This window comes from Salvelinus alpinus, chromosome 36, assembly GCF_045679555.1.
Source record: "Salvelinus alpinus chromosome 36, SLU_Salpinus.1, whole genome shotgun sequence".
NCBI lineage: Eukaryota > Metazoa > Chordata > Actinopteri > Salmoniformes > Salmonidae > Salvelinus > Salvelinus alpinus.
The window spans coordinates 1,697,557-1,711,444 of NC_092121.1; the positions used below are offsets into that span (position 1 = coordinate 1,697,557).

General features: G+C 43.2%; 1 protein-coding gene across 1 annotated transcript; it reads left to right on the plus strand.

Moving 5' to 3' along the window:
* The first annotated feature begins 1,191 nt into the window (after positions 1-1,191).
* LOC139565026 (uncharacterized) lies at positions 1,192-13,343 on the plus strand. Its single transcript, XM_071385032.1, has 4 exons — positions 1,192-1,468; positions 3,161-3,630; positions 3,791-4,189; positions 6,746-13,343. Exons 2-4 carry the CDS (start codon positions 3,184-3,186, stop codon positions 10,682-10,684), a joined length of 4,785 nt encoding a protein of 1,594 aa, XP_071241133.1. The 5' UTR covers positions 1,192-1,468; positions 3,161-3,183; the 3' UTR covers positions 10,685-13,343.
* Positions 13,344-13,888: the final 545 nt, after the last annotated feature.

Below are 13,888 nucleotides of genomic sequence, written 5' to 3' on the forward strand. Positions count from 1 at the left end.
AAAAAATACTTGTTGTACAGCAAATGATAGATACACTAGTTCTTAATGCAATCGCAGTGTTAGAATTCTAAAAATAACATTAGTACGACATGCAGCTTACGTTATAGCGAGAGAGCGCCCAAAATCTGGGCGGAAACTAATAGTAAACATTTTCGACAGAAATATGAAATAACATCATAAATGGGTCCTACTTTTGTTGAGCTTCCATCAGAATCTTGCACAAGGGGTCCTTTGTCCAGAACAATCGTTGTTTGGTTTTAGAACGTCCTTTTTCCCTCTCGAATTAGCAAGCAAAACTTGCCAAGTGGCGCGAAGCTGTCCATCGTGAACAAACGCAGAGAACGGAACACGCCAAAACTCCTGAAAAAAATTCAATAATCTGATAAAACTATATTGAAAAAACATACTTTACGATGATATTATCACATTTATCAAATAAAATCAAAGCCGGAGATATTAGACATCTATAACGAATGCTTTTCAGAAGCCAATACTGATGACCTTTCTGCGCCTTCCTGAACAAAGAAATTTGGGGTCATGTCATTCCAAGCTCTCTCTTTTGACCATAGATATACCTAGAAACCCCATTTCACCTCTCACAGCCTATTGACATCTAGTGGAAGGCGTATGAAGTGCATGTATACTAATAGATTTCAAGCAAATTTATAGGGAGGACCTGGAACAGAGCCTCGATTTCAGATTTTTCACTTTCTGACAGGAAGTTTGCTGCAAAATGAGTTCTGTTTTACTCACAGATATAATTCAAACGGTTTTAGAAACTTGAGAGTGTTTTCAAACCAATAGTAATAATAATATGCATATTGTACGAGCAAGAATAGAGTACGAGCCCGTTTAAATTGGGCACAATTTTTTCCCAAGGTGAAAATAGCGCCCTCTATCCTCAACAGGTTAAAAAATGTAAGTGAGACAGTGTGTACATAGGAAAAAAGGAACTTGTGACAGACAACTTGTGACCACTGTGAAACTGATAACAGGAAGGAAGTCTCTCCACCCAGGGAGGGGAGAAACCGTTAGGCTTGCAGTAGATTATGTAACACGTTGCAGGATATGATAAGCAATGTATGTGTTGGAGTAGATTTGTAAATAGCATTGACAGTGTTAGAGAAGAGGAGGGGCATTTATAAGGTGTATGGTATATGGTATGACCAAATGTGAGGTATATAAGGCTAGGTGCATTGTATGATATTCAGAGCTCTCTGAATAAAGCACTTACCTTTTTCAGACTTCTGGGACTTTGTCAAATTCTTCTATTAACTGGGGCCTTACAACCCCCGGGGAATTGGTCAAAGTATATAATGAGTTTTGAGTTAATATCATTGGAACTAGAAATTCTTGTGACAATATTATAGCCAACCCTTGTTTTGTGTAGTACAACAAAACTTGCTGTTCACTGACTATCGCTGCATCTTACGGAGCGTGCATATCTTGAAGTGTATTCGGTATTGAGGTAAACTAGTTTCTACTTTTATAAATGACATTTTATGAGCTTATACATGTACAAACAAAGGCTGTAGGAATAACACAACTTTATCTACTTATGTGTAGCCTAATTACAGAGTTTAATGTAAGAGCCATGTATCTGTGAATGCTTGTGTTGTTGATCATAGTGGTATTTTGTGTACCTACAATTTGCATTGTTTTTCACTTACGAAGCTGAGCCAGATGTGTATGCTGGTCTATCTTGAAATGCATGTTTAAAGTTAGTCACGCTTGAATGAGTCATAGTGGTATGATACAGTCTTTAGTGGAGGGCAGCCTCCTTGCTAATACTGTTGAGAGGTGTATGGACTTCCGGACATACCTCTGATAATGTGTGTCACGCCCTGACCTTAGATATCTCTGTTTTCTATATATTTTGGTTAGGTCAGGGTGTGACTAGGGTGGGTACTCTAGTTGTTTGTATGTCTAGGGTTTTTGTATGTTTAGAGTTTTTGTATGTCTTGGGGTTTTTGTATGTCTATGTTGGCCTGATACGGTTCCCAATCAGAGACAACGATAAACAGCTGTCTCTGATTACTCTCCTATTTATAGTCTAAATCATTGCAATTGATCTTAGCAACTTTGATGACAAAAAGTTGCCTTACGCAGAGGGAAAATGTTTTTAATTTAATAGCTGTGTTGTTATTTCACATGTATTTTAGGCATGCAAAATATAATAGCATTGGTTGTCAGTGGGGTTGTCACAATCACATTTGAGGAACTTACACATTACTTACACAGTATATTTTGGTTGTGTTGCGGTTGTGTTGCCCTGAGATTGTAAACAGATCTCTTGAAGAGTGCTGCTATTACATTCAAAAGTTAATTGTAAACATTTAATATCCAAAGTACAAGAGAGAAAATTCTAAACAAAAATGTATTCTGTGACATGATTTTGACATCTAATAAGCTGGTTTATTTAGCTGATAACTGGTTTTAATGAAACTCCACTTTGACAAAAGTGACACAACTGTGTTTTTAGTTTATTTTTATGGTAAATATTACAATTTGGTACTTAAATCCTACAGTTTAATCATACAGTTTATTTCGGAACTTATATATTACCTATACCGTTTATGAAGGTGGTATTACATGAAACCTAACGATTGTAACTTAATTTAGTTATAATAATTAGTAACTTCCTGGTAATCACAAGGTCAGAGGCATAGCTGAACTTGAATCGGCCTTAGAAGAATGAAAAACAGGCAGCATTGTAAAGAGAGACTGACTAGGCGAATCAGCACGAATCTAATTACCCCAACAGGGTCATGCAGCATGAGACATATTCCCATGACAACTGGCAATACAAACACCATGCTATTCTTATTATTAAGGGATGAGGGTAATGTAGAGCAGCCAGTCTCACACACAGTGTGATAAAGGAGAAGTCACAATGTATCTTCAAAGGATACATTGACCTTACAGGAGGTATTGTATTCACATCAGCCAAATGAATCCACAAAGAGTCCTCTGTGTATCTCATGAGCTCTTCTCCTAGATAATATGAATAGCCTGATTGAATTACAGCCTTTACTACTCATACAGGTTAATATGTCACGTTTTTGCATACTGTGGTTGAGAGGGACTATTGGGGCAAATTACCTGAGTGTCTTAACAGTAACTCAATTGATTGTGCATCCTTGCTCTCTCATTGCATTAGGTTCCCCCTATCAACAGTACAGGATGGCACTTCTCGATTACCCTATTCCAGAGCTAGATGTCACCTTACAAGAGGCAAGTCGTGTGCTCCAGCTCACCCTGAGCCCCGAGCTCTACGCTCAATTCAAAAACACCCTTAGCCAACAGAGGGAGGTCCTGCAGGAGGCCCAAAACTGCTTGGTGGCTGCCGCCTCTGGCCGAGAGAACTGGGTGACAGAGCAATTCAAGAGCCAGCTGCTCTCATGCACTGACCCACTGCCCACCTCGACAGCCATCCCCGCTGTCCTGTCCCCCTCCAGAGCCAAGAAGGAGTGTGCCCAACTTGAGAGGGCTGCCGCTCTGCTCTGGGCTGTGGCCAAGATGTATAGTGAGCCTTCGCTGGTAGAGGGCGAGGGGCAAACTGAGCGCACACAGCAATCAGAGGTGTTTGCTGCCAGCCGCATTCCTGGGAAGACCCAAGATGAGATTAAAGTAAGCTTTGGGAAAAAAATGGACTACTTTCACTCTATGTTGTTTTGTGTTTTCATTACACCATCTCTGATGATAATGATAACAGTTCATCATACTCCTTTGTCTTATTTTCATCTAATGTGATTATCTCCTACTTCTTAATGTGCTATTTGTATTACAGGTATACCCAGACTGCCTCCATGCCATCGTAATCTGTGCTGGAGAGGTATTTTCAATCAACATACTGCAGCGTCTCAGCCCAGGTGGGCCTATGTCCCCTTTACCGTTCCCTGACATCTACAGCCAAGTGGCTCATGTGATGAGCCAACATAGAGCTGCCAAGAACAATGAGCCCTCTGCCATCTGCGGCCTCTCTGCCCTGCAGCGGCAAGCCTGGAGTGCAGTGAGGGAGGAGATCCTTAGAGCAGGTGGGGCAGCGGCCGCCTCACTGGGGTTGATGGAGAGTGCTGTGGTGGCTCTCTCCCTGGAAGACTGCAATCCACCAGCTGATCTGGCAGACACCCTCAACGCTGTCAGACTGGTAGGAGGAGATGGGCCCTGTCTGAGATACTATGACAAGGTACAGTATGGGATGTTTGTGGTACTGTAACTGTGGATAACAACTACTACAATACAGTGTCTGTTTCCGACACAATACAGTGTCTGTTTCCGCTCCCCCTCTCTGGAGCTCGAGGCCACAGGCTGATCATCATTACGCACACCTGTCACCATCATTACGCGCATCTGCCCTTCATCGGACTCACCTGGACTCCATCACATTATTAATTTCCTCCCCTATATCTATCACTTCCTCTGTTTCTTTCCCGAGTCAGTATTAATGTTGTTATGTGTGCCTTGTCCAGACGCTGTTCGTGTTTTGTTTCCTGTCTGTTAACCTTTCACGAGTCACAAACCCGGATCCGGGATTCCCCCCATCAAAAAAGCTGACTAGCATAGCCTAGCCTAAAGCCACAGGGATATCATATAATAAAATGTTCATTAAATCACAAGTCCAAGACACCAGATGAAAGATACAGATCTTGTGAATCCAGCCATCATTTCTGATTTTTAAAATGTTTTACAGGGAAGACACAATATGTAAATCTATTAGCTAACCACGTTAGCAAAAGACACCACTTTTTTTACTCCACCAGTTTTTTACTCCATCAGTAGCTATCACTAATTCGACTAAATAAAGATATATATAGCCACTAACCAATAAACAACTTCATAAGATGACAGTCTGATAACATATTTATGGTATAGCATATGTTTTTTTAGAAAAATGTGAATTTTTCAGGTATAAATCACAGTTTACCATTGCAGCCACTATCACAAAACTCACCCAAAGCGACTAGAATAACTACAGAGAGCAACGTGTATTACCTAATTACTCATCTTAAAACATTTCTGAAAAATACACAGCGTACAGCAAATGAAAGCCCAACATCTTGTGAATCCAGACAATATTTCAGATTTTTTAAGTGTTTTACAGCAAAAACACAATATATCGTTATATTAGCATACCACATGAGCTAACATCACCCCAGCATTGATTCAAGGCAAAAAGAGCGATAACGTTATCGCCACCAAAATATATTAATTTTTTCACTAACCTTCTCAGAATTCTTCAGATGACAGTCCTGTAACATCATATTACACAATGCATATAGAGTTTGTTTGAAAATGTGCATATTTAGCATCACAAATCGTGGTTATGCAATGTAATCTGTCAAAACATGGCATGCATTCTGGCCGGCGCCATCTTGGAAAGGCACCTAAGTTTACGATTATTTATCGATTAGATTGACTAAAAAAATACAGGTTGGACAGCTAATGAAAGATGCATTGGTTATTAATGCAACCGCTGATTTAGATTTTTAAAATTAACGTTACTAGACATACAGTGTGCGTTACAGCCAGACTAGTGCCGCAATAATGGCCGACAACTGCGTTTACATTTTTCCACATAAATACGGAATAAAATCATAAATAGCTCTTACTTTTGGACGAGCTTCCATCAGATTCTTGGGCAATGTGTCCTTTGTCCAAAAGAATGGTTGCTTTGTTGTAAAACGTCCTCTTCAACTTCGGAACTAGCAGCTAACAATAGCTACACGGCACACACATGTCCAAATCCTCAAACGCAATACTAAGGAAATTCCGAAAAATAGCAATATACTCGCATAAACTGATATAAATCGGTTTCAAATAACTTCGTTATGATGTTTCTAACACCTATATCGAATTAAATCACAGACGGATATATCTTTGGTCAATAACGAGAGCTTTTGAGCATGCCATTCTGATGTCCTCTCTTGCGTCCTGGCGAGCGTCCAAAAGAAGGGACATGTCACTCCATTGCCTTTTATAAACTCTGAGAAACACGTAGAGACTCCATTCCACTTCTCATTGGTTACTGACATCCAGGGGAAGGCGGGTGCAGTTCATTTCGATCCATAGGGCACACACAGAGCTTTAAACTGATCTGAGAACAGAGACTATTTTTCAGACCTTCGCATGTCCTGTCATGATTTTCGCTGTAGAAAGAGTTCTGGTTCACCCACAGACATAATTCAAACGGTTTTAGAAACTAGAGATTGTTTTCTATCCAATAGTAATAATAATATGCATATTGTACGAGCAAGAATTGAGTACGAGGCAGTTTAATTTGGAGACGCAAAATGTCAAAGTTGAAACAGCACCCCCTGTAGTGACAAGAAGTTAATTCATTAAATATTCGCTCCCTGTACTTGCTTCTTGTTTCTCAGCGTCTGTCCTTACAATGCAGTACAGTACAGTGGTGCTGTAGTGAATCAACTGGATTCATCGGGTTACCGGATGAGGATATAGTCTTAAATTATACATCTCATTTAAAACCTGGAACATGATTTTATGTGTTGACAAAAATATACGCTAGATAATGGAGTTAAATAAATTTTTCTATATTGAATCAAATTGTAAGTGGATCTTTACTGCACATCAGCCATACATAATTGCACCCAACAAACTTCAGTTTATTAACTCACTGACACAAGACTTGAAAACATAGGTTCCACTTTAGCTCAACATCACAAGCAAACATCACAAGTATCACAAGTAAAATAAAAATGATTTTTCTATACTTTTTCTACAGGTGGTGAACCTGGTGGTATTCAAAGACAGCACAGCAGGGATGGCGTTCGAGCACAGTGCAGTGGATGGAATGGTGGCTGGGTTAGTGGCTGAGACTGTGTGGTATCTCTCTGAGTCTCTTAATGTGGACCTAGTCCAGACCAACACAGGAAGCAATGGGTCAGCCTATCTTAACAAGGCTGATTCCTCCTCCCCAAGCCCCCTAGCATTCCCACTACAGGGTATAACTAAAACAGACCCCCCAAAGTCCTCCCCTAAAGCAATTAATCCCATAATCACGTTTGAGGTTCCCTCTTACCCAGATGTCTTTGCTACCCTCCGGGGTCACAGGGGCCTGTATGATGCCTGGATCAACTTTTCCTTGCAGCTCTCCCTAAGGCAGACTCTTGGGGAATCTGCTGCCAGCCACATTCTTGTAACCCCTACCCATATGCGTCACTACAAGCATGGCCGCTGCGATCAGACATATTCCATCACCATGCAATCCTGCCAGCTCATTAGTGCTTTGGAATCCTGCATCGGACCAGATAACAAACCTCGATACACGAACGAACTGCTCCGTCTGTTCCATGTGGCTTTCCTGGAGCACAAGAACCTGATCAAAGCCACTAAAAGTGGACACGGTGTGGGCCCTCACCTCGCAGCCCTACGCTGGTCCATGTCTGCAGACAACCCTCTCAAGAAGTTTCTTGACCCCTTTGGGTGCCCCTCCGTTTACCTTACTGGCAAGGATTTGATAGAGGGAGTGGAGCTTGCTGTAGGGAACGTGTACGCTAAAGACCAACTGGCTGTAACCTACATGGGGAGGAGAGACCGGGTCCGTATGGTGCTCAATGGGAGAGGCACCTTTGCCACAGTGTTGGAGAAGCTTCAAGATAGCTTGAAAGTTAATCTGAAGCTGGTGATGCTTCTCGCTGTCAGATATGCTGTAGCCGGACAAATGGGAGCAATGGAGTGTCTGCTGCAAGAAGGACAAGTAGGAAGAAGGAATGGATCCACCCAAGGGGAAATTGACAAAAGTATCAGTCCAGCAGGCCAAAAACAAGGCAAGACAATGTCCAAGCCAACACTTCCCTCTGACTCTGCCTCCAACATGAGTCCAGACTTTACTCTGGTGATCCATGGTGGAGCTGGGGAGGAGATGATGCTAAATACAAAGGTGGTAGACGTCATTGAATTTGCTCTGCAGACAGCCCTGTCCCTCGGAGCACAAGTGCTACAACAAGGAGGCAGTAGTCTTGACGCAGTGCAGCGGAGTGTGCAAGCTCTTGAGGACTGCTTTCTGTTCAACGCCGGGAGGGGATCAGTTTTCAACAAAGATGGGAAAAATGAGATGGAGGCGACCATAGTAGATGGAAATGGGATGAACTCTGGGTCGGTGGCTTGTGTGACTAGTGTGAAGAACCCAGTGAAAGCAGCAAGACAGGTCATGGAGAAGAGTGCACACTCACTCTTAGTAGGGGAAGGTGCAGAAGAGTTTTTGCAAGGCTTAGAAGAGAGTGAGAAGCCTATGAGGGCGGAGTACTTCCAAACTGATGTCCGTCGCAGAGAGCTGATAGCAAAACTCAGTGCTGGCAATGCCTCCAAGAACAACCATCCACAGACGGTGGGAGCTGTTGCTTTGGATCGGTGGTGTAGGTTAGCTGCTGCAACGTCCACAGGTGGGTTGGTGGGAAAATGGAAGGGTCGAGTTGGGGACACCGCAATAGTGGGAGCAGGTATATTTGCTGATGACAAGCTTGCAGTAACATGCTCTGGTGATGGAGATGTGTTTCTAAGGCACACAGTTGCACAAAAAGTAGCCAGTCTCTACCATCATAAAGGCTACAGCCTTAGGGCAGCATGTCGAGAAGTCATATCTGAGAACTTGAAGGGCAGCTGTGCTGGAATCATTGCTGTAGACGCCAAAGGCGATGCTGTTATTGAAACCAATGCTGGGGTGTTGTTTGTAGCATCCATGGTTGGTGGCATTGCACGTGTCGAAGTCCTGAGACCCATGAAGAGTTATTCCAATGTGATCTGGGAGACTGACACACTAGTTGCTCACCTACACTCACACCCTTGGACACCAGGTGCCACTATCCTTACCCAAAAGACTCTGAGTGGACCGAGCAGCATCTTTCAGTTGGCTGTACCAGATTTCTTAGAACTGTTGCAAGGAGCAAGGGCTGTTTCAAACCTGCTATGCGAACGACTGGGGGTACAGCGTTGCGCCCTAGTATTTAACCCACATCCCGAGACCCCGGCCCATATCCGAGTGCTACCACTTCATGGCCTGGAAACCAACTGGTGCCCCCATCTGACCGGGGAGGAGGACTTTCAGCCCTATGACCCAGGTTACTGTAGCTCAAAGAGTGGCCCACGCTGCGAAGACGCAGATCTGGATCAGGTTCAGGCCAAGATTCGGGACAAGCTGCCAACACCTAACGCACCATTGTGTTATGACTTCTTAGGAAATCCCTCCCACAATGGACTGTTCTGCCGTATCATCCGTGGGGAGGAGCAACATTGGCGGGTGTGGGAGGACAGTGATCATGTGGCTTTCCTCACTCCCTACCCTAATACACCTGGACTCACAGTTCTAGTGCCACGTAAACCACTGTCAAGCAATATTTTCTGTCTGGAAGAGACTGATTACACATCACTGATCCTGGCCACTCGTAAGGTAGCTGGACTGCTGGAGGAAGGAATGCATGCTCGAGGTGTTGCACTCATCTTTGAGGGCTTTGAGATTGATTATGCCTATGTCAAGCTGATACCTCTGGTTCCTCCACGTGGTGACAAGCCTGCTGAGGTGTTCCCAGAGTACTTCCAAAGCTACCCCGGGTATGTCTCATCTGTCGATGGCCCTCCCGCCAGCCCTGAATCTCTAAAGGAAATCCACACCAAAATCACACTTTGCAGGCCTCCTCGTTCCTGGGAGGACCCACAGAGCCACTCCATGTTAGCCATCAAGAGCCAGTGGTACCGCAATCTCTTTCAAATTCAAAATACCCTCTTCCACAGCACAGTGGAGTACTTCAACAACACCTGTCAGTACGCGTACGCCCTGACTCCTCTCACCACTGACACAATCTCCTCTCCGATGGGCCTGGGATCAGACTCCGAGCCCGTTTCCGTCAACTTGCTGGGGCAGGATGTGTACTTGGCTGACTCCATGCAATTTGTGCTGGAGTATTTCTTGCGATTCCAAGAGAACTTGTCGGGGGCATACTATATATCGGCAAGTTTTCGGGGAGAAGATCCAGATGCCACGCATCTTAACCAGTTCTACCATGTTGAGTGTGAGCTCCTGGGCGACATGGATACTGCCATGCACATAGCTGAGGGATACTTGGCTCATCTCACCAATGCAATGCTGAAAAAACACTCCAACATCATCCTGAACTCTGCTGGGACCCTTTCACATGTCCAGGACATACTGGAGAAGTTGGAAGGAGGAACCGCTCTCCCAAGAGTCACTCTGGACAAGGCCATCCCTATGATGCCCTCACCAGACTGCTTTGAGTGGGTACAGGACGGCCAGCCCCAGTTTGGCAGGAAGTTATCCCGCAAAGGAGAAAAGGTTTTGATTGAGAAGTACGGAGGCGCTGTTTGGCTGACAGAGATGGACCACCTGGGAGTGCCTTTCTACCAAGCATATGTGGAGGGCTCTGGCAGACGCAAGGCAAAAGCATCGGACCTCCTCTTGGGATTGGGAGAGACTCTGGGTCTTGGGGAGCGTCACTCCAACCCCGAGATGGTGCAAGAAGCCCTCAGACATCACGCTGTCCCAGAGGAATCCTACAAGTGGTACATCAACATGCGGCAGGTCATTCCTCTACTCACCAGTGGGTGGGGCATGGGCACAGAGCGCTATTTGTGTTGGCTGCTTCAGCATAATGACGTCAGAGACATACATATTATACCCCGTATGAAGGCCAGGAAATACATGCCTTGAAATATCCCTAACCCATTAGTTACTCAAAGACTGATGAAAAAGTTCCCCTAACTGTCAGCTCTTTCATTGAACGTCCTAAGGGATGCATAGAAAGCGAGACAACATATCTATAAAACTCTGAGTATAGTATACTCTAACATTAGGAACAAGAGATGAGTTGCAGTTATGATAGAGCAGTGATTGTGTGTTGAAAATGTGCTGATTGTGTAGATTAGGAAGGGAAACAAATTTGAGCTATTTTCTATCATATACCTTTGTATATTTTCATATACAGTACCAGTCAAAAGTTTGGACACACCTACTCAGTCAACGGTTTTTCTTTATTTTTACTATTTTCTACATTGTATCTTGTAGTAACCAAAAGTGTTAAACAAATCAAAATATATTTTACATTTGAGATTCTTCAAAGTAGCCACCCTTTGCCTTGATGCCAGCTTTGCACACTCTTGGCATTCTTTCAACCAGCTTCATGAGGTAGTCAACTGGAATGCATTTCAATAACAGGTGTGCCTTGTTAAAAGTACATTTGTGGAATTGCTTTCCTTCTTAATGCGTTTGAGACAATCAGTTGTGTTGTGACAAGATAGGAGTGGTATACAGAAGATAGCCCTATTTGGTAAAAGACCAAGTCCATATTATGGCAAGAACAGCTCAAATAAGCAAAGAAAAACGACATTCCATCATTACTTTAAGACATGAAGGTCAGTCAATTAGGAACATTTCAAGAACTTTGAAAGTTTCTTCAAGTGCAGTCGCAAAAACCATCAAGCGCTATGATGAAACTGGCTCTCATGAGGACCGCCACAGGAAATTAAGACCCAGAGTTTGTCACTCCCTGATCTGTTTCACCTGTTCCTGTGTCTCAACCCCCTCTAGGTGTCACTTATTTTCCCCAGTGTATTTATCCCTGTATTTCCTGTCTCTCTGTGCCAGTTCGTCTTGTATGTTAGTCAAGTCAACCAGCATGTTTTTCCTGCCTGCCCTTCGGTACCTTTTGGACTCTGAACTGGTTTTGACCCTTTTGCCTGTCCACGACCATTCTCTTGCCTTATCCTATTGGATTAAATAATATTGTAAGATTCCAACCATCTGCCTCCTGTGTCTGCATCTGGGTCTCGCCTTGTATCATGATAGTTACCTCTGCTGCAGAGGACAAGTTCATTAGAGTTACCAGCCTCAGAAATTTCATCCCAGATAAGTGCTTCAGTGTTCAAGTAACAGACACATCTCAACATCAACTGTTCAGAAGAGAATGTGTGAATCAGGCCTTCATGGTTGAATTGCTGCAAAGAACCTACTAAAGGACACCAATAATAAGAAGAGACTTGCTTGGGCCAAGAAACACGAGCAATGGACATTTGATCGGTGGAAATCTGTCCTTGGTCTGATGAGTCCAAATTTGAGATTTTTGGTTCCAATCACCGTGCTTTGTGAGTCGCATAGTTGGTGAGCGGATGATCTCTGCATGTGTGGTTCCCACCGTGAAGCATAGAGGAGGAGGTGTGGGGGTGCATTGCTGGTAACACTGTCAGTGATGTATTTAGAATTCAAGGCACACTTAACCAGCATGGCTATCACAGCATTATGCAGCAATACACCATCCCATCTGGTTTGCTCTTAGTGGGACGATCATTTGTTTTTCAACAGGACAATGTGTAGGCTCCAGGCTGTGTAAGGGCTATTTGACCAAGAAGGAGAGTGATGGAATGCTGCATCAGATGACCTGGCCTCAACAATCACCCGACCTCAACCCAATTGAGATGGTTTGGGATCAGTTGGACTGCAGAGTGAAGGAAAAGCAGCCAACAAGTGCTCAGCACATGTGGGAACTCCTTCAAGACTGTTTAGAAAAGCATTCCAGGTGAAGCTGGTTGAGAGAATGCCAAAAGTGTGCAAAGCGGTCATCAAGGCAAAAATATATTTTGATTTGTTTAACACTTTTTTGGTTATTACATAGTTTGTCATCACTATTATTCTACGATGTAGAAAATAGTAAAAAAATAAAACCCTTGAATGAGTAGGTATGTAGAAACCTTTGACTGGTACTGTATAGACAAGCCAATTGTACCAAATAATGTTTTTTCCAAAGCAAGATTTTGTTACATGTAGAAACATCGGTCTGTTTGTAATTCTGTAAAGTATGTCTGTAAATCCTTCTATGTAAAACCCTTAATCATTCTCTGTACTTGTTACAAAATATCTGGTTAAATGAGGAATAACTTGGTTCAATTCACACAAAATAATTACTGTTAAACAGGCATGTCAACTGTCTAAACAAGTGAGAGAAGATATTTGTTAACATAACACATTGGTTAAGGTGGACACTTCCCTGCCCTATTTAACAGAACGGATGTTTTGTGTATGATTATAAAAACACTTGAGAATACCATACTTGTGTGAATTTTCAAATATTGATTATTTGATATCATAAGGTGAATGCACCAATTTGTAAGTCGCTCTGGATAAGAGCGTCTGCTAAATGACTTAAATGTAAATGTAATTATGAGGTGAATTGTTGCGTTTGTTTTATATGTATGATCCTTTCAATTGTTTCCTCTATTACCAAGGCAATAATAAACGCTGTCTTCGTCAGCCATCAAACAATGTAAATCTCTTGTACTTTGTGGTATTTTTAACATTAAAATTAAATTGTTGCTGGGTCATATTTTTTCCCTTATTCTTACTCCTGGAATGCTTTGAGTAGGGCCTAAATAGAAAAACAGCAGTAGAAATGGTTTGTAAAGGGCCTCCTGGGTGGCGCAGTGGTCTAGGGCACTGCATCGCAGCGCTAGCTGTGCCACCAGAGACTCTGGGTTCGCGCACAATTGGCCTAGCGTCGTCTGAGTTAGGGAGGGTTTGGCCGGTAGGGATATCCTTGTCTCATCGCGCACCAGCGACTCCTGTGGCGGGCACAGTACGTGTTAACCAAGGTAGCCAGGTGCACGGTGTTTCCTCTGACACATTGGTGCGGCTGGCTTCCGGGTTGGAGGCGTGCTGTGTTAAGAAGCAGTGCGGCTTGGTTGGGTTGTGTTTCGGAGGACGCATGGCTTTCGACCTTCGTCTCTCCCGAGCCCGTACGGGAGTTGTAGCGATGAGACAAGATAGTAATTACTAACAATTGGATACCACGAAATTGGGGAGAAAAGGGGGTAAAATTAAAAAAGAATTTAAAAAAATAAGAAATGGTTTGTAACAAGCGGATAT